General features: G+C 37.4%; 6 protein-coding genes across 6 annotated transcripts; 2 read left to right on the top strand and 4 right to left on the bottom strand.

Annotated features, from left to right (window-relative positions):
- Positions 1-337: 337 nt before the first annotated feature.
- LOC9300376 (heat stress transcription factor A-9) lies at positions 338-1,728 on the bottom strand. Its single transcript, XM_021016169.1, has 2 exons — positions 1,256-1,728; positions 338-1,175 (listed from the first exon to the last, which is right to left on the bottom strand). Exons 1-2 carry the CDS (start codon positions 1,613-1,615, stop codon positions 558-560), a joined length of 978 nt encoding a protein of 325 aa, XP_020871828.1. The 5' UTR covers positions 1,616-1,728; the 3' UTR covers positions 338-557.
- A 1,616-nt stretch (positions 1,729-3,344) lies between these two features.
- On the top strand, positions 3,345-3,743 carry LOC110225886 (B3 domain-containing protein At5g54067). The gene has a single exon (XM_021016170.1). The coding sequence runs from the start codon at positions 3,363-3,365 to the stop codon at positions 3,741-3,743; it is 381 nt and encodes a 126-aa protein (XP_020871829.1). The 5' UTR covers positions 3,345-3,362.
- Positions 3,744-4,480: 737 nt separating this feature from the next.
- LOC9300375 (L-type lectin-domain containing receptor kinase IX.2) lies at positions 4,481-7,388 on the bottom strand. Its single transcript, XM_021016168.1, has 3 exons — positions 7,202-7,388; positions 7,058-7,111; positions 4,481-6,586 (listed from the first exon to the last, which is right to left on the bottom strand). Exon 3 carries the CDS (start codon positions 6,549-6,551, stop codon positions 4,692-4,694), a length of 1,860 nt encoding a protein of 619 aa, XP_020871827.1. The 5' UTR covers positions 6,552-6,586; positions 7,058-7,111; positions 7,202-7,388; the 3' UTR covers positions 4,481-4,691.
- A 258-nt stretch (positions 7,389-7,646) lies between these two features.
- On the bottom strand, positions 7,647-9,451 carry LOC9302090. Its single transcript, XM_021015790.1, is given in 7 exon segments — positions 7,647-7,785; positions 8,100-8,155; positions 8,157-8,201; positions 8,203-8,230; positions 8,789-9,011; positions 9,014-9,132; positions 9,414-9,451. Coding segments are annotated over 7 exon segments (648 nt in total).
- Positions 9,452-9,509: 58 nt separating this feature from the next.
- Positions 9,510-11,086, top strand: LOC9300374 (anthocyanidin 3-O-glucoside 2'''-O-xylosyltransferase). The gene has a single exon (XM_021023469.1). It carries the CDS (start codon positions 9,589-9,591, stop codon positions 10,993-10,995), a length of 1,407 nt encoding a protein of 468 aa, XP_020879128.1. The 5' UTR covers positions 9,510-9,588; the 3' UTR covers positions 10,996-11,086.
- A 4,675-nt stretch (positions 11,087-15,761) lies between these two features.
- Positions 15,762-16,575, bottom strand: LOC110228183. Its single transcript, XM_021024759.1, has one exon. The coding sequence runs from the start codon at positions 16,355-16,357 to the stop codon at positions 16,100-16,102; it is 258 nt and encodes an 85-aa protein (XP_020880418.1). The 5' UTR covers positions 16,358-16,575; the 3' UTR covers positions 15,762-16,099.
- Between the last annotated feature and the right edge of the window lie 4,743 nt (positions 16,576-21,318).

Here is a 21,318-nt window from a genome sequence, read left to right as displayed (position 1 = left end):
TGGTTGCACGGCGGTCTGACAGGTTCCTTTTTTTCACCCTTGCTGAACTTTTTATTTCTTCTATTTTCACTCTTTACTTTATTTTCTTGCTTTCACCCTTGCTGAACTTTTTATTTCTTCTATTTTCACTCTTTACTTTATTTTCTTGCTACATAACACAAGTGTAGTTATCAATCAAATTGAATAAAGAACTTTTAAATGAAAACCAAAACCAGACACACATGGTTCACTTGCTACACCCACACACACAAATATCTTTGACAACTATGTGAGTTAGGATTACAAACAAGATCACTAGACACTAGTCACACTACTCACTAGTTAAAAAGTTTATTAGTAATGGAAGATATGTTTCTGATATACATGTATCATGAAATATAATAAATGAGAGCTATCAAAGACAGTAAACCAGATCTACACTTTTTACAAGTCCCTTTTTACCAGAGCTACAGTAATCTAGACGACTCTGTACAAGTCCCTTTTTTGTATAGACATAAAACCATACAACATAAGGTACATATTCGGATAAAGCATGGTATTGTGTATCTTCTCTAATGCTATGTTACGTGTTTTGCTTCCATCGAACCACCGTCAACAAGTAGGTCCTCTGTGTTAAGCTGACATCTCCTATTCCCGCTTTCATTGTTCATCAAAATATCAGGCTTGGGATTGTGTTGTGTTGCAGCCATGGCCATAAATTCTCTAATGACCAGATGGTTTTCTACATCTAGCAAGTTGTTTTGAGTTTCTTGATCCTGAAGCAACTTGAGCTTCTTCACGAATTCAGCTGCTTGGAGCTCTCTCTGTTGTTTCATCTTCCTCTTTTTCAACAGCCTCTCCACAAATCTTTGATCTTTAACCAACTTTGCAAAGAAACTAAGCATATGTTGTTGTTCGGATTCAACTCCGTGGATCTTCTCCTGCACAGTGACCATCTGATGTTGAGATTCTTCCTGTTGTTGTTTCAACTTCAACATCTCCGATCTCATTGGACTCTGTTCCTCCTTCAATAACTCAACCTCTGTCTCTGTGGTGGTGGTGGTAGTGGTGCTCGCTTCCTTGTTACATTTAGTACTTTTGCTTCTCCTCTTGATGTTCTTAAGCAAATATTTCTTCCCTCCTTGAAACCCTTCGTTAGCAAATTCCCACCTATCTGAATCAACCTTTTTAAAACCCTACAAAAAACCCTAGTTTTTACAAAGCCTGTAAAACAAGAAACATAGCTAAAAAGTAAAAACTCGTTTTGTGTGCTTACATAGGAGTTAAGCTGGCGGAGGAAACTGGAGAAGTTCTTGTGCTTGAAGTATTTAGGAAGAAGATTCTCCGAGAAGTCGTAAGAATCCCAAATGATAAAGCTTTTACGGGTCAGGCTCCATGATACAACCGGGTCTGTTACTGTGTCCTCAACTATCTCAAACGTCTTTCTCAAGAACGGTGTAATTAAACCTATCTCGTGCAATTTCCAAAAACCAAGTGAAACGACGTCATCCTCCTCTTCCTTGATTAGTGACACGACGTGGTCTAGCTTCGCAGTCTCAACAACTGACGGAGACACCGTCTCTTGACAAAGCGAAGACGAAGATTCAATATCGATAACATTTGGAATCGCCGTCATAGTAGCTTCCTACGCCGTTTCTATTTTTCTGAAACTTTTTGGCCGTTTATGTAAGAATATAACAAGTTAAGAACACTTGTATAATCGCGTCTCTAGCTAGCCGTTGGATCTTTGTGGTCGGTCAAGATGAATCGGTGATAACCGAGCCATTAAGTTTTATTTCATGCATGATGACAAGTGTCGCTAGGGGAAAGTATACATCAGTTAAAATGCTTATAGGTTAACTAGAGTTACAGGGCTGTGATGAGAGCTACGTTATTTCTATATGATAATAAAATTCATAGTATTGTAGATGTATGATAAAACAGTATATGTGAATTGAAATAACCAGCCATGCTTGTGAATATTAAAACTAGAAGTTTATATTGTAACGTCAATGTTTAAACGCACTAGAAAATTAACCATTACTCGAAATGCAATCGAGAGTTTTAAGGAATATATAAAGAGCGTTAATGTCGATGAAGAGATCAACAACAAACCTGTTATAGTGGCTTAGCATTGGTTATGGCCGCAGCTGAAGACGCGGCATGTTACATAGAGGATAATGGAATAAGCGATGAGCCTTGAGTGAATCCGGTGGGAAGATGAAAAAGGGAGAAGAGATACCATGGCTGGTGAAATTCGACTATGCTCACATTGCCGCCATATTGCATCGGTCGACTTTACCTTCCATGGTCTCCCTAACTTCCTATTTCATATACACACATTTTTGCGAGAATCAACTAAAGAACCAAGAATGGAATGTTGTAATTATGGTATGGTCTAGACCTCGGCTAGCCCCGACTTCAACAGCGAGAGAAGCACTTGGATCCTACCTTCCATTGCACTTATCGTCTCCTTATTTTAAGAGTGAATTGTTTGATTGTCATGGTTTTGGTTATCAAAAGAAACAAACAATTTATAGAGGAACTCAAATTAAACGTATACGTTAATAGTCATTATTATTTATTACAAGAGTTAATTACATTTTAAGATTCGTCCGTTATGTCAACAACCTTTGGAATAGACTTTATACTATGTTGACGGTTAACATTGTAGTAAATAAGATGTATTCAAAGGACTAAAAGCTGTAACATTTATCCTATTTTATACTATACAACAGCAAAGGTTATAACTAAAATGTAGCTTTTGGGCTACCTAACTGACGATGCCACAACCATATGGGTCCTTTTGCAAGATTTGCACGACTCGTATGAACATGGTCTAGATACTATAAGCCACCAATTCGAATACCACGCCCAATGATCTCCTACAACAAGCTTAGCAACTATTAAAATTAAATTTCAGATTTTGTTATACTTTTTATTGAGTTTGATTACTTTGGGCTTGTAAAATGCTATTGTAAATACTATATTAGTTTGGGCCAATGTATTGGTTGAAAACCTCGAAAGAGATGAGAATGAACATGGAAATTGCATAAAGCTTTCTTCCCAAGTTACAAAATGGAAATGAATCTAAATCAATAATTTGCACAAAACTTTTTTCTCAATTTACAAAATGAAAAATTTCTAAATCAGTAATTTGCAAAAAGTTTTCTTTCCATTGACATATTAAGGAAATGCTAGATATTTAGACAATTTTCCAATTTGTTAAAGGAAGAGTTCCAATTTTTTTTTGTTTTCTTTTGTAATTTTCCTTTCTTTTTAGGCTAAGTACTCTCCTATATATATGTTTGAATAGAGTGCAAAAAAATATGCAAATATTCTTCTACTTCTAAAAGCATTTTTTTTCTTAAAAATTTAGCAAGATGAATTATAACGATCCATTAGATCCGGCTATGATCATAACGAAAGTGCTAACAAAGAGTGATGTTGTTGGTAATGTAGTATTACCAAAAGCAGAAGTGATGTCTGTCCTCACGAGGATGAATGTTAACGATCAAGATTTGGAAAACGGTGTTGAAGTGCAAGTCCACGACTTACTGGAAGACGATTTATACACAGTAACTCTAAAACTTTCAGGTATCGACAAGCCTAAATATTATTTCGGGTCTGGTTGGAGTACTATGAAGCATTCGTTAGATGTCGGAGAAGGCCATGTTCTGAAACTCTACTGGAATCAGTGGGAAAACAAATTCGTTGTTCTGAATTTTCAATATTCATTACTTCCCTTAATGATTCCCGTCTAGTTCGCTTGCTTCGATCTTCTTTTGCGTTTTTTTTCTATTTATGTTTTGGATTTCATATTCTAGTTAAGTGTTGGGTTTTTTTTTTGCATCTTGAATTTCAATAAAACATGGGTTTTTTTTGGCCCTATTTTTTTCTATCTTTTCTAATTTAATTGGATTATCTTGAATTTCAATAGAACCAAACCGTATCCGAACCGGTAACCGAGTAACCGACCGAACCGAACCGAGCTAATAACCAAACGGTTAACCAAAATATTCAAACACCTAGAATATATCCAAAAATAATATCCAAAACGATAATTATAAACTCAAAAATGTTAATTATTTTTAGACTCAAAGCAATCAAATACTTTAAATAATCAATATATCCAAATATTATTAGTTATATTTATCAAAGTTAAATACTCTTTTGCAAAATCGATCTAAATTTTAATTTTCTTACTAATTTTTCCCTTTTTGTATTTCTTTTTGTATTTTTTCGGTTTAATTTTGTTAATTTCGGGTTATTTTGGATTAAAAAGAAACCGAAGCAAACAGAACTCGATAAAATTTCAGTTAGTTATGTTTATCTATTCAACTATCCGAACCGAATCGAAAGAAAAGAAACCAAACCAATCCGAACTGAAATTTCTCAAGTATCCGGATAGTTATTATATTACCATATCCAAACTAACTGAAACCGAACACAACCGAACTGAAACCGAAGAGTTAACGGAATGTCTGGCCTGGTTGTTTCCTTGAAAAATATCTCAAAAACAGAGCAAATACTTTGATTAAAAAAAAAAATAACAGGCAGAGGCAAAGATAAACTATCAAAAGTAAACGGAAGGAGGAGGCAAAGGTAAATCCTCCTATTCAAATAATAGAAATCATGCAAAACCAAAACCACATAGTACACATACACACACAGACAAAGATCTTTGGCAATTATGTAAGTTAGGATTACACTCAAGTTTCTGAACCGCAAAGGCCACCAAGATCTTCCTCATCTCTCATCATCTGCTCCCGACTAACTTGAATGACTGAAACTCTGTTTGAGCTAAGCAAGAGAGAAGAAGAAGGTGAGATGTGAAACGTAGCAGAGGGCATCTTCGGAGGAAGCTGAGGCAATGGTGACTCCAAGTTCAGTACTTGGATCGCTTGTCTTATAGAAGGCCTTGAGTTTCTATCAGGATGACCACACCATAACCCCACAACCAGTAAACACTCGGCTTGTTTCTTATCGAAATCCTCACCGAGTTTCTTGTCAATGGCTGACATAAGTTCTTGTCTTCCATACAAATCCCACACTCTCTCCACAAGACTCGTCTCAGCCTCAGTCTCAGTGTTTTCTTGTGAAAGATCGACCGACTTTTTCCCTGTGACAATCTCTAGTATACCAATTCCAAAGCTATAGATGTCGGATTCCTTGCTTGCCCTTCCATCAATCACGTATTCTGGAGCCATGTACCCAAAAGTTCCTGCTATCCCTGTTGTATGGGAACCTAGTCCATGGTCCATCAATCGAGCCAGTCCAAAGTCACCTACTTTTACATTGAAATTGATGTCCAACATGATATTGCTTGCCTTGATGTCCCTATGCAATACACACCGATCTCCTTCCTCATGAAGATATAGAAGCGCAGAGGATAGACCGAGCGCTATCTTGTATCGTATGTCCCAGGAGAGATGGGGTCTTTTCCCAAAGAGGTGAGTGTCCAAGCTACCATTCGGCATGAACTCATATATCAGTAAATACTCATTTTTTTCATTACACCAACCAATGAGTTGCACCAGGTTTCGATGTCGCAGTTTGCTAATGATCTTAACTTCGGTTACAAACTCTTTCTTTCCCTGCTTGGAACCACCAGACAATTTCTTCACTGCAACCATCATATCCATTTCGTTCAAGTAACCTCTATAAACGGCTCCAAACCCTCCTTCACCCAGCTTCCTCTGGGCTGAGAATTTGTTGGTTGCTATAACAAGATCCTTATAAACAAACCTCCGTGGTCCTGCATCCCGTTCAAGGTCTTCGTTTAACGATACCAAATCTTTTATCTCTTTTGCTTTTCTTTTTCTATGCTTCTGCAACAAGACAACCACAATTGTGACCAAAGAGAACAGAAAAACAAACCCAGAAACCGAAATGCCAACTATCAGTCCTTTCCTGATAGAGGCTTTCTCACTATCCAAACTTGAGCTGAACTCCCATGATAAAAGTCTATGTCCCTCTATGTTTGATCCAGTAGCGGCTGAAAACCCGACCGTAACATCTGGTGGCAAAACCTTTGCAAGATCAATGATATAAGAAATGCCTACACTCTCCAGAGGATCAGACGTTAATTCATAAGCCCAAGACACACTCAAGTTCTTAGTAACAGAGTTATATGAGATCTTTGCATGACCAATATCTTGGCTGTGTGAGCTTGCATTCCAAGAGGTGTAGTTAGACGAAACAAGCGAGTTATTATTGATTCCCACATGAGATCCAACAGTTGTAGGATCCCATTCTTTGTTACTGAATGAGTCAAACTCAATATGAACAAGCGGAAACGAAGATATGTGATCTTCGATTCGAGTAAAAAGACCCAAGAAACCACCAGCTGAGTTCACAGGGAGTTGAGTTCCAACAGGAGCAAGAAAAAAGCAGATCCCATGACCGTAATTCGAAAGGTTACGGGTATCAATTCTGAAAGAAAAACTGGTATTAAAATCCGTAGACTTACCAGTTTTAGGATTCCATAGAGGCACTTTCTCAGCATAAGTAACCCAACCAACACGAGCTATATACTCTACGTTGTTGAAGTTTACCGCACCATCGGGCATTGCATCCCCGTGGTAAACCACATTCTCAGGATCACCTGGACGAAAACTAGTACACTTAAAGTTAACTGAATCAACAATGAAAGGGAGACCAAATATCAATGAAAGTAAAAAGATTGAGTTGCCCATAAAAAGAGAAAGAAGAAAGATTTTACAAAAAACAAGAGAGCAGAGCAAAAATGGTCCTGATCAACACATAATCAGTTCAAGAATTTAACCACAAGTCATTCAAAATGGAAACTCAATATAGCTACAAAGTCAACAAATAAAGGGTCCATTCAACAGAACGGAATTGTTATATATTATAATAAGACACCAAGTCCTTGAAACAAGAAAGTTGTGTTTTTTAAAAAAAAACCTTGCTTAATCTGCCAGACAAAAGAAATGGTATAACAAAATCTTTGAACAAATTGTGACTTGTGTATAATTTGAATAATTTTCACATACTTTACAATAAAGTTTGAGTGGGAAAACTAAAGAAAAGGTCATATACGACGAGATCAACTTACATTTCGTACGTCTTGTGACTTGACTATTGCTCCATTGACACTAATCATATACCCCTAGATTATGTTTTACAAAAGGATGAAGATGAGTCATTGGTAAAGAACTCAATCGTTCGAAAAAGGGATGAAATTAAGAATTTTAAGCACCTGGGTTCATTGAAAGAAAGGGCCTTTCGAAGCTAGAAGCTCTCATTCCATGGCGCAATCTGTTGAAACTCCGTTCCCATCGACAAGTGATCAATCGGCTCGAGCTACTAATGAAGACGACGATTCAGTCGCACAGACAGAGGAGAGGAAGCGACTCGAACCGAGTCCTAACCGATAGATAATAACCGGCGGTTAAAAACCAGATAACCATTCGGTTTGGACGTAGATGGAAATCTCCGGTTTTAAAACAAGCTAATATCTAAACAAGCTATGTATATATATATAGATGATAGTTGTGAGATTAAGCTAGAAACTTGAATTTTTTAATATTATTGTAGATACTAAAACCTAGAACAAACCAACAAGCCAACATCTGAAATAGGGAAATTCATGAATTTAATTGCCTAATTTAAAACATTCTGAATGATGGTCCCATAGGCCATAGCTACTTCACTTGTGTAGGAGCGGCTATGTTGATGCGAGAACATTCATTTTTGAGAACAGGAGGAAATAACGGATTTAGCGGAAACATTTGTTGTCAACATTTTGCATCCATTGCCGACAACGCCTTGAAACACATTGGTCTAACACAGTGCCCGTCCGAACATTTGTGAGGCCCTACACGAAAAATAAAATGAAGCCCAATATATTTATAAGTTTTAGGGCTAAAATTTTTTTTGACCTATTTTTAATAAATTATACAAAAATAATGATATTTTGAATATTATTACATTCAAATTTAATTGTTTGGGCCCTATTTTATTTATTTTTTTCGAAAAAGACTTTAGTTTTTACCAAATATTTTCATTTTATGGACCTTTTTACCCAAAAAAAAAAAAACCTTATAAAAAAAAAAAATTGTGGTGCCCCAAGCCACCGCTTGGGTGGCCTGTCCTGCGGGCCGGCCCTGACATTACCAAACTTTCCTGTGAAAACTGATTTGTAGATTTAAGATTTCAGTTATGTAACCTTGAGCGTTTACAAGTGATGACAATTGACAAACATTTTGTGAGATCGACCGGAGAACCAAGACAGGGCCGGTCTTAGGATTTTGGTGGCCTAAAGCATATTTAAAATATAATTTTTGATATAAAAATTAATGTTAAAAAATTATCAAAATATGTTTGAAAAAATGCATTAGAAAAAGTCATTAAATTTTTAAAATTCAGATTTGTTAGCGAAAGTTAAGAATATCATAACACCTACTAGGCTACTAGCCAAGTTAAATAGAATATTTGGAGATTTGGTTGCTAAAAAAACAACTAAACATAAATTAATAAATAAATAAAAAACAATTTTCTCCTACTCTACAAAACAAAAAGGAAAGACACGTAAAAGAGGAAAAAGAAAGACATGTAAAAAGTCAAAAGGAAATAGAAAAGAGAAAAAAAAAAAACAAGAGAAACGTATATATTGAAAGACTCGAACTGACGAAAAGTGAGTCATTGAAATAATACACATCCAACTTGACCACAGCAAACAAATTGGACATACAGCTCTAAAATCTTATTTATATTATGTGGCCTAAAGCAAAAGCTTTGGCTGCTTTATGGGCGGGCCGGGCCTGAACCAAGAAGAGAGAACCCAGAGATGACAGGGAACTGAGGTGTCGTGTGTGCAGCGGGTGCACCTGCGATGATGCGAGAGCAACCATCCTTGAGAAGAGGAGGGAATAACGGATTCAACGAAAACATTTTTGGCCAACAGTTTGCATCCACTTTCGTAAACGCCTTGCAGCATGTTGGTCCAACGTTTTCAATCTTACCGGTTAAAACAGATTTAAAGATTTCGACTTCGCAACCTTGAATGTGATGAGCGATGACCAACATTTTGCGAGATCAACTTGGGAGCCGGGTGGAAAAAACCCAGGAATGGTAGGGAGTTGAGCTAGCCCTGGCTTCACTACAGTAGTAGCACATAAAGTAACACAACTAGGTAACCATATAAACAAAAAAAATTATATTGTAATAAAACGAAAGAAACGTTAAATTAATTCAGAGAGTTACCACTTTGACAATCGTTCGTAAACAACCTTTGAATTAAAACATACAAACGTTGACTGTGGGATTAATAAGTAACGAACTAACGACCTTCAATTTGTTTAAAAAGTGGGCCGAATCTTTCAGGCCCATGACTGACCACATGAAGTCTGGTTTTGTCTTTTTGTTGATGTTACGACACCATCACGTGTTTGCACTTACCAGGAGGTTACACTTTCCCGGTCATTTGGTTACCCAATACACCATTCATCACGACACTCACCAATCCGTTAATGGGTTTATGTACATATATACACACTTAAAACACATAACTCAGATATGAAACAAAAATAAAAACTCTAACAAATCTTCCGGTAGTTGAAGAAAGTGCAAGACAGAGCCAAAAAAATGGGTGATTTTGGATCAAATGGTTCCTCAAGCATGACCATTGTTATGTATCCGTGGTTAGCCTTTGGTCACATGACTCCTTTTCTTCACCTATCAAACAAGCTCGCAGAGAAAGGTCACAAGATTGTTTTCTTGCTTCCCAAGAAAGCACTAAACCAGCTCGAACCTCTTAATCTCTACCCAAATCTCATCACTTTTCGCACCATCTCAATCCCTCAGGTCAAAGGGCTCCCTCCCGGTGCAGAAACAAACTCCGACGTCCCCTTCTTCTTGACTCATTTGCTTGCAATTGCAATGGACCAAACCCGCCCAGAGGTTGAGACAATTTTCCGTACAATCAAACCGGACTTGGTTTTCTATGATTCTGCCCATTGGATACCGGAAATTGCTAAACCGGTGGGTGCAAAAACCGTTTGCTTCAACATTGTGAGCGCTGCGTCAATCGCACTGTCTCTTGTACCTGCAGCCGAGCGAGAGGTCATTGATGGGAAGGAAATGTCAGGGGAGGAGTTAGCTAAGACGCCTCTAGGTTACCCTTCTTCGAAAGTCGTCTTGCGTGCGCACGAAGCAAAAGCCCTAACCTTCGTGTGGAGGAAGCACGAGGGTATTGCTTCTTTCTTTGACGGGAAAGTTACCGCTATGAGAAACTCTGACGCAATCGCTATAAGGACTTGCCGTGAGACAGAAGGCAAATTCTGCGATTACATCAGTAGCCAGTACAGCAAACCGGTTTACCTAACCGGACCGGTTCTCCCTGGATCCCAACCTAATCAGCCCTCCTTAGAGCCTCAATGGGCAGAGTGGCTAGCCAAATTCAACCCCGGTTCAGTTGTGTTCTGTGCTTTCGGTAGCCAACCCGTTGTAGACAAGATAGATCAGTTTCAAGAACTCTGTTTAGGGCTAGAATCTACCGGTTTCCCGTTTCTGGTGGCTATTAAGCCTCCTTCGGGTGTATCAACCGTCGAGGAAGCGTTACCGGAAGGATTCAAAGAGAGGGTTCAAGGACGTGGCGTTGTGTACGGCGGTTGGATTCAGCAACCGTTGGTGTTGAACCATCCTTCAGTGGGATGTTTCGTTAGCCATTGCGGGTTTGGGTCGATGTGGGAGTCTTTGATGAGTAATTGTCAGATAGTTCTGGTTCCACAGCACGGAGAACAGATTTTGAACGCGAGGCTGATGACAGAGGAGATGGAGGTGGCGGTTGAAGTGGAGAGGGAAGAGAATGGGTGGTTCTCGCAGCGGAGCTTGGAGAATGCGGTGAAGAGTGTGATGGAGGAAGGTAGTGAGGTCAGTGATAAAGTGAGGAAGAATCATGAGAAGTGGAGATGTGTTTTGACTGACTCTGGTTTTGCAGATGGTTATATTGATAAGTTTGAAAAGAATTTAATTGAACTTGTAAAGTCATGAGTTCATTTTAATAATTTCTATGTGTTTATAAACATTATGAAGCGACACGTAACGATTATTTATGATTGGTGTCAATCGTATTTAACCACAACCGTTAGTTAACGTTGTGTTTGTGGAAAGTTGCAAAAGCACGTAGAAACTTTTGAAAATCACTAAAGAGAGAGAGTTGGGGTTTTAGTGATATTTGAGAGTCAAATCTTCCCTACTCAAAAATCAAAATGTTTACAATATGAAAAGAAAAAGGCAAAGCAGAGTTAGCAAGGGAGATTTGTTGGTAGGTTGAAAATGTCAAGATAATAGTGTATATATCTAGTTTCTAATTTGTTATTTTTTTAATTTACAAATTCCAAAGAAGGCGACGACTTTTGGTAATATGAAGTGGTGGACCCGATGATACATGTTACCACGTTGGCTTTATCGTAACAAGTGATCAGGGTCATATATTATTAGGGCATTCACATTGGCAAATGTGTAATTGTGGATGTAAGTAATTATTTATTATTATAATTAAAAGAGAAAGAGAGAAAAGAAAGAGATAAAGAGATAGAGAGAAGAAATTTTTTTCTATTTTTATAATGACTCACACTTGAGTGTAAGTCTACACATCCGGATTTTGTTGAAAATGTAACTTTTGCAATATTTCTCAATTATTTATAACTAACACCCGAACATCTATTGCTCCACTGTGTTTGCTCTTAGTGTATCATTATTTTACAGTGTATCATTATTTTACAGCTGTTTTGTTACCACATATCATGGTTTCAATAATTTATATGCATATTTAAACCCACCCATTTGTTCAACTAATAAATTATCTATCAAATTGTCAAGAATCTTTACAGGAGTAGTTGGCAGATAGCGATCATTAGTTAATACTAGGTGAATAACCGCGCTACGCGCGGGTTTGTTTACCATTTACTTTCTTTGTTACTTTAATTTTCACATGATAAAAAATCATATATTCATCGAAAAAAAAATGCGGCGAAGAATACCAAAGATGAAAGACAAATAACTATTCCTCAATTTTGTTTGAAGCTAAACCTAATTCTAAAACTTTGATTTTTGTAGTCAAATATTTTTTGTTTAGAAAGTGAAAATAATCGTACTATTTGCCTCCTTGTTTAATTGGTAGATAAAGAGATTTGAATGAAACATTCTAAAATTCTTGTCGTAATCTTAAGTGATTAAATATATTCGTATTTAAGCTTCTCATTTCTTTGGCTCTATGGTCTTCATATCTCTAGGATTTTTTTTATCAAGAAGATTTTCTTGCAGCTTCGCTAACCCTTTCATATAGTTAAGATAGATACCTTCCGTTTTAGCTCTTCATTTTCTTGAATATAACTCTAGAGTTTGATTTTTAATAAGAAACGATTTCATTTTCCTTGTTGATAACTTTCCAATCTTAGAATAAGAAGACTCCCTTCCTCTTTTTTATTTCGCCTACTCCCTTCCTCTTTCACTCTGTATTTTCCTAAACCAACATTCTACAGTTTTGATTTTTTCTCAACTATCTTTCATTCGATAGTGAAAGAATCCCTAATCTTCTTGATATAAAACTTCTTTTTGTAAGCACCTAACTTTCATTAATTGCTCTGAAATATTAACCAATCTCTTGGTCACTACTGACAACTTTTCAATCGTCTGCAAACAAGTGAGTTCCCTTCCTCCGAGCTCCTCAACTTCTTGAACAATGCTTTATAGTACAAGATCTCAATTTTTTCTGACAACTGCTCAATCTTATTGAGATATGTCTCCCTCACTCTGAGCTCCCCATCTTCTTGAATAATGCTCTGTAGATTTTTATGGGTATCCACCCTGCTTTCATTCACATATGGTAACTCATCGATTTTTTTCCAATGACAAACCTCCATTTCTCTAGCATTCTATTTGCTACATAAACATTCTTTGGCTCGTCCTTTTTGTCCAACAAGCTTTCTCTAAGTTTCGTGCTTTTAGTTTTCACTTCTAGAACTCTTTCTGAAAGATCAAGGTCCTTGCGTTTATTTTTCATTTTCGCTTGTTTGTTTGTTGCATGTAGCAATTATTACTGTTCTGAGATGGCTCATTGCTTGGAGAAACACATATATATCATATATGGTAGACGCCATCCTCACGTCTCCAGGCTTGAGCTTTCCTAAAACACTTTCTATATTAGTACCTCCTTTATTGATGTCGAGATTCAATCAAACTTAAGCTCTTATTCCTCTTGATGTATTCCACTAAATAGAATGTTGAGTTTTGGTGTGACAAAAACAATATCCCTAGACTGATTGTTCCCAAATCCTAAAGAATCAAATCATCTCAAATATTACCATGCCAACAAAAAGAAAGAAAAACATAATGTAATCCACATAACTAAAACTATTTCATGACTCTTCTTAATTTTTGACAACAGTTTCAATTGTCTTGCTCTTAAATTCGCCTTTGGGTGGGTCCTATTCCAAAAATTATATTCAATCGCACATATATAGTAGCTTCATATATTCGAACGAATGATCGAACCACAATTAAAAGGTGGATTATGATATTATATTAATCAGATTACCTCCGACATTGTTCTTGTTTTCTTTAACATAAAGAACCTCCTCACGTTTGAATAAACCAAGAAGGCATTTGGAAGATGTTATAGCTAGCTTCACAAGGTCTTTCTGTTTTAGAACGATGAATGCAAGTCAAGATAAGGGTTTTGCTTTATACTGAACCAAAAGATGTATGATGTTCAAGGTTGCTTTGTCTTTAGTCCATTCTTTTTCTTCTTTTAGTTCATCTTTTTTTGGCTCAATCTGTATGGTAGAATCTGACAGGAACTGAAAATCTCATGAACAAAATAAAGACTCACTACTAATAGTACATACATCGATTACAACAGAGAAAAAAATCAGTTAATCGATTACTTAGATATTTGAAATTAACGTACATAGTACTATTAGTGTCACCATATTTTTTCCAACATCTCCTCAACAACATATCATTCAGACAAAAAGAACCACTCTTGAATCAATTTTCATCAGAACTTCTTAATAAACAATTTTGAAGCCATAGATAGGGAAAAAAAAAACTATCTGAGCAAAAATCAAATGATGATCACACATGTCAAATCATGTGTACACGTGATTATCATTTTTAAACTCGAGTCATCATCTTTGTGCCTAAAATTTTGAGAAAGAGAGAAACCTGCATTTTTCGATCATGTGGTGAGCCATGGCTAATGTCCTCAGGATGAACATAGCTAGGAATGAAATCAATTGACAAGCTTCTGTCACAGCCTTATGGATTTTAGCGTTGACATTTGAAACGTCAAGAGATTTTCCTGGTAAGACAACATGTCGTAGAATGAGGTAATAATACAGATGATAATCAATTCGAAAATAAAAAAGATAACATGTCCTTCTTCTCCTCGTTGTCGTCAGTTTCATCCATGCCCGGCGGAGATCAAGTCTCTAACTATTTTCGAAGATTCTAGGCTGGTGACTCTCTTTGGAAATTTTGGATTAAATCAGAGCGGGAGATAACGTCTCGCAACCTCTGTACCAGTGGCGACCCCTTCGTCTGTGCATATCACGGATTCATCTTTTTGTCGGAGAACTAACCTTTTAAGATTATCCAGCAAAGGGTTTTGTGTTCTCGATTCACTTTTAGAAGTGAAAGATAAAGTTGTAACTTGTAACGCCCAAACCATATCTTCATGGTTTACGCCGAGAGGAAGAAGCGACTCTTTACGGTTTCACTCTCGATGCCCTCTTATTTTTTGGTGATGCATCTCCTTTATTATGTTATTCATCGACATGTTCTAAGTCTCTCTAGATCTCTTACGTAAATGCTGAAACCGTTCGTGATATGAAGAGAATAAAAGACATGGAAGATGTTTCATATTCCCTAGGCCAAACGGATAGTTAAACTTGTTTTGCTAGTTAGGGTTAACCTAGAGGACTTTGTGAGTTTGCTTTTAATTTATGTTGACACATGGCAAGCTCTCGTGTGCTGACATGTCAAGCATATGGAGAAAGATAGCCTCCTTTCATATATATAATTTATGCCGAAAGTCCAATAGGCTAATGGGAGTAGCCAAGAGACTCAAACAAGTACTATTTATTTCATTTGGAATATAGATATTTTTTACAACTTGTAATAAACTTGCGTATGTTTAAATTTTTTAATATTTCAATTAGCTGGCAGTGTCGGCCGACCAATTACCATTAATTGGTACAAAGAAAATAAACTAAAAATGAATTTTATGAGTTCCACGGAAGTTAATAAGTACTAGTACATGATGAGGAGAGTTCACAGGACACAAATTATATAACTCAACTTCTGCTTTCTCTTTCTTCTTTGATCATAAAAAATGTCTTCTACTGATTTCCAAGTAGCCACCATGCCTAAACTCACGTTTCCGTTTCATCATCATCCTTTATCAAGTTATACTTTTCAACTATGGCCTTCTTTTTGCTCTTTGTGCTCTTTTCCTGACATCTCTAGTTTGCAAAGACATACAGTCACTCACATAGGCTATCACTGTACGGATTGCGGCTTGACGTTGCACAAAGAATGCGTTGACCTTCTCTACCTCAACTAGCCATTTCTGTGCAATCACAATCTCAAGATCTTCCCTAATACTTCCACATCATCTGACCGTATAGATGACTACTCTTGTCATTTTTGTCAAAGTAAGCTTACGTCTTTCTTTGTTCGTTGCACGATATGCAACATAAACGTGGATAAAAACTGTTTTCTTGCATTGCCACCACTCACAATTTCTGAACCAAAGCACCATAAGCATAGTCTCACCCTCTTGTTAAGGCTAGTCACCTTTACTTGTAATGCTTGTGGTGTGGAAGACGACCGCAATCCTTATGTATGTCTTGAATGCAATCTGATGGTCCACAAAGATTGTATTGAGGATCTACCGCGAGTCATAAGCATAAATCGTCATGACCATCGCATATCTCATACTTTTCATCTCGGTGAAAGAGAAGGAGATAATTGGGAGTGTGGAGTTTGTCGGAAGACGATTAATTGGGTCTATGGAGGTTATAAATGCTCTCGTTGTCCTAGTTATGCCGTTCATTCAAGATGTGCAACAAGAAAAGAAGTGTGGGATGGGTTAGAGCTCGAAGATGTTCCCGAAGAAGAAGAAGAAATCGAAGATCCATTCAAGGTAATTAATGAAAATGGAGATATCGTTCATTTTAGTCATGAAGAGCATGTTCTCAGATTGGATGAGAATTATGTTACGGATGATGCTCACATGCGATGTCGGTGTTGCATTCTTGCTATCAACGGTGATCCATGCTACCGATGCGTGGAATGTGATTTCATCCTTCACGAAGCCTGTGCTAATCTTCCTCGGAAGAAGCGACATTTATTGCACAACCATAAACTCACTCTTTCATTGCCGACACCTATTAATGAAGATAGTAATCTTCAGTGTGGAGCTTGTGAAATCTATACTGATGGTTTCATGTACGAGTGTCTTCATGAAGATTGCAAAATTAATAGTATTCAGTATGATGTTCGGTGTAGTTCTGTATCGGAACCGTTTCACCATGATCTGCATCAACATCCCTTATACTTTACCTTGCAAAGTTCCAGACGATGTTGTTGACTTAAGCTTGAAGAAAGCTTGAAGTTTCCAAAACAAAGAAAGGAAATTATCCTAATAAGAGATTAGGAAGTTATACTAAAGAGGAAAAGAAAATTGTTTAGAGGTTTTCTTATATAAGGAGATGCAAGTGTGTTGCATAACTTAAGTGAGTTTTTAAGAGAGTTGTTTGGAGAGATTAAGAATTGGGTTGAGAGCTTAAGTTTTGAGAGAGTTTTTTTTAAGTTAATATTAATAAAGAGAGTTATACTTTATTAAAGTCTTGTGTTCTTAATCTTATCATCTTGATTTGGTATCAGAGCTTGAAATCATGTCAGAAGGAGAAAGTACTGCCATCGTCGTGGCAAATCCAAAAGAGAAAGGAGGCTCATCCTCCATCACCTGTCCGATGCTAAACGCTACAAACTATACAGTTTGGGCAATGAGAATGAAGAGAATACTGAGGGTTCATAAAGTTTGGGAAACTATTGAAGCAGAGGCGGTCGATGAAGAGAAGAACGATCTAGCCATAGCACTCTTGTTTGAATCAATACCAGAAGATCAAGTCCTTGAAGTAGGAGAACTTGATACAGCTAAAGAAGTTTGGAATTCCATCAAAGCTAAGCATGTAGGAGCAGAACGAGTTAGAGAAGCTAGGCTGCAGACTTTAATGGCCAATTTTGACCGATTAAAGATGAAAGATTCAGAGACTATTGATGAATTTGTGAAGAGAATAACCGAGATATCTTCAAAGTCTACAGCTCTGGGAACAACTATTGAAGGGCCAAAACTGGTTAGAAAGTTCCTTAAATGTCTTCCTCGACAAAAGTATATTCAGATTGTGGCTTCTTTGGAACAAGTACTCGATCTTAATACAACAAGCTTTGAAGAAATCGTTGGGCGTCTTAAAGCTTATGAAGAAAGAATCAAAGAAGAAGAAGATTCAACTGAACCTCAAGAAGAACAAAGCAAACTTATGTATGCTAATACTCACTCTTCTAATCAAGAATACAATGGAAATTACAGTGGAAACTACAGAGGAAGAGGAAGAGGAGGCAGATTCAATCGAGGAAGAGGCCGTGGGAGATATGGAGGAAGAAACATAGATTTCTACCAAGTTACATGTTTCAGATGTGACAAGTTAGGTCACTTTGCAAGTCATTGCCCGAATAGAATTCTAAAACTGCAGGAGACTCAAGAAACATAGAAGAACACATCGGAGGCTGATGAACTCATGATTCATGAAGTTGTTTTTCTAAATGAAAAACACTGTGTGCCTAGCAAGTTTGAGACAAACACTGATAAACAAGACATCTGGTATTTGGATAATGGGGCTAGCAATCACATGACTGGAGACAAGAGGTATTTTGATACACTAGACTCTACAATTACAGGAAAGGTGAGGTTCGGAGATGATTCTCGCATTGATATAAAGGGAAAAGGAACGATTGCTTTCATAGATCTGAATGGGAAATCAAGGAAGATGATGGATGTGTATTACATCCCTGGTTTAAGAAGCAATATAATTAGTCTTGGACAGGCCACTGAAGCAGGATGTGATATTAGGTTACGAGAAGGATACCTAACAATGCAAGATCGAGATGGAAAACTGCTTGTCAGAACCGAGAGGTCTCCAAATAGACTGTATAAAGTAAGAATGGGATTGAAAGACGATACATGTTTGTATCTAACAGAGCAAGACGATTCAAGTAGGTGGCATGCAAGAATGGGTCATGTCAACTTTGACACTCTAAACTCCATGATTAGTAAAAGGCTTGTAGATGGAGCTCCGAGTACACCACTTGAGAAGAAATTGTGCAGATCATGCTTACTAGGAAAACAAACTCGAAGAGTTTTCCCTCAGGCGACCTCATACCGTGCTACAAAGAAACTTGAGCTTGTGCACGGTGATCTTTGTGGCCCAATTACTCCAAGTACAAGAGCTGGAAACAGATATATATTTGTTCTTATTGATGATTTTTCAAGGTACATGTGGACAATTTTGCTGAGAGAGAAGGGAGATGCATTTCAGAAATTCAAAAACTTCAAGATGTTAGTAGAAAAAGAAACAGAGGAGAAGATACAAACTCTCAGAACGGATAGAGGAGGAGAGTTTGTATCTGCAGAGTTCAATAATTTCTGCGAGAACCATGGCATCAAGAGACATCTCACAGCGCCTTATACCCCACAACAAAACGGAGTAATGGAGAGGAGAAACAGGACTTTGATGGAGATGGCAAGAAGCATGCTCAAGCATATGGAGATGCCAAATTATCTGTGGGGTGAAGCAGTACGACACTCAACATATGTGATTAATCGAGTGTCAACAAGGGCTCTTAAGGACAAAACACCTTATGAGATGTTTAGAGGCAAGATACCAAACATCGCTCACATCCGCGTGTTTGGTTGTATTGGCTATGCAAAGATCGAAGCTCCACACTTGAAGAAGTTAGATGACAGAACACGTGTTCTTGTTCATTTAGGAACAGAGCCTGGATCTAAGGCATATCGCCTACTAAATCCTACTACAAAGAAAATCACAGTTAGTAGAGATGTTATTTTTGATGAAAATAAAGGATGGAGCTGGAAGGTAGAAGATGTCATGAGAGATAGCAGTGGAAGTTTTAGAGTTATGACTGATGGTTTTGGAAATCATGGCCTTGATGAAAGCATGGAAGAAGAACAATCTGCAGAAAACAGAGATTTGCTAGATGATGCAGAGAACAGAGAAGAAGAAAACGAGATTGCTGAGCAAGATTTGATACCAAATTCGTCACCAATTGTGTTAAGAATGTCAGAAAGGGAAAAACATATGCCAAAGTATCTTGAGGATTATGTACTCCTTGCATAAGAGGAAGGAGAAGCATTGTTATTGTGTTTAAACAATGAACCAAGAACTTTCGACGAGGCAAAGGAGTCCAAAGAATGGATACATGCGTGTGAAGAGGAATTAGGATCTATTGAGAAGTTGAAAACATGGAATCTTGTTGACTTGCCAAGAGGAGTAAAACCAATTGGACTCAAATGGGTGTTTAAACTAAAGAGGAACTCAGATGGAAGCATAAACAAGCACAAAGCAAGGCTAGTTGCAAAAGGTTATGTGCAACAATATGGTGTGGATTTTGAAGAAGTTTTTGCCCCAATGGCTAGAATTGTGACAATTAGACTATTAATTGATCTTGCTGCTGCATATGGTTGGGAAATCCATCATTTGGATGTTAAAACAGCTTTTCTTCATGGAGAACTTAAAGAAACTGTTTATGTGCAGCAACCTGAAGGTTTTCATAAGAGTGGGAGTGAAAACAAAGTTTACAAGCTCAATAAAGCTCTGTATGGTTTGCGTCAAGCCCCGAGAGCTTGGAATAACAAATTGAATACAAATCTACATGAGCTCAGATTCGTTAAATGCTCAAAAGAACCATCAGTGTATCGCAAGGAGATTGGTGAGCACCTGTTGATTATTGGAGTTTATGTCGATGATCTGTTTGTTACAGGAACAAGTCTAAAGTCGATTCTTGAGTTCAAGAAAGAGATGTCATCCAAGTTTGAGATGAGTGATCTTGGCAAATTGACATATTATTTGGGAATCGAGGTGAATCAACATCCGGAAGGTATAACTTTAAATCAAACTCGCTATGCTCAGAAGATTCTTGAAGAAGCTGGAATGAAAGACTGCAATTTGACGCATACACCAATGGAGATGGGGCTGAAATTGTCTAAAGCAGAGGATGAGACAGAGATTGATGCAACAAGTTTTAGAAAGAATGTTGGATGCTTACGTTACCTACTCCACACACGCCCAGATCTATCATACTGTGTTGGAATTCTCAGCAGATACATGCAAAGTCCCCGAGAATCGCATGGAGCAGCAATGAAGCATTGTTTGAGGTATCTAAAAGGAACTACAAGTCTCGGTTTAAGTTTTGGAAGAGCAAAGTTACCAAAGTTGTTAGGATACAGTGACAGCAGCCACAATGTTGATCCGGATGATGGTAAGAGTACTTCTGGTCACATATTTTACTTAGGAGAAGGACCAATAACGTGGTGCTCACAGAAACAAGATGTGGTAGCTCTGTCTTCATGCGAAGCTGAGTTTATGGCTGGGACTGAGGCTGCAAAGCAAGCCATATGGTTACAAGATCTGCTCTGTGAAATCATTGGAAAGGCAAGTGTGAAGGTTACGATAAGAATCGACAATCAGTCTGCAATTGCCTTGACGAAGAACCATGTATTTCATGGTAGAAGTAAGCATATACACAGAAGATATCATTTCATCAGAGAATGTGTGGAAAATGGTCAAATAGAGGTCGAACATGTTCCCGGGACTGAGCAAAAGGCAGACATACTCACAAAGGCACTTGGAAGGATCAAATTCAAAGAGATGAGAGATCTCATTGGTGTTCAAGATTCGAAGAAAGAAGAGTTCAAGCTTAAGGAGGAGATTGTTGACTTAAGCTTGAAGAAAGCTTGAAGTTTCCAAAACAAAGAAAGGAAATTATCCTAATAAGAGATTAGGAAGTTATACTAAAGAGAAAAAGAAAATTGTTTAGAGGTTTTCTTATATAAGGAGATGCAAGTGTGTTGCATAACTTAAGTGAGTTTTTAAGAGAGTTGTTTGGAGAGATTAAGAATTGGGTTGAGAGCTTAAGTTTTGAGAGAGTTTTTCTTAAGCTAATATTAATAAAGAGAGTTATACTTTATTAAAGTCTTGTGTTCTTAATCTTATCATCTTGAGATGTCAG

The sequence above is a fragment of the Arabidopsis lyrata genome, assembly GCF_000004255.2.
Source record: "Arabidopsis lyrata subsp. lyrata unplaced genomic scaffold ARALYscaffold_8, whole genome shotgun sequence".
NCBI classification, from domain to species: Eukaryota; Viridiplantae; Streptophyta; class Magnoliopsida; order Brassicales; family Brassicaceae; genus Arabidopsis; species Arabidopsis lyrata.
Note: the sequence above shows the minus strand (reverse complement) of the source record. Positions and strands in the feature narration are given on the sequence as shown.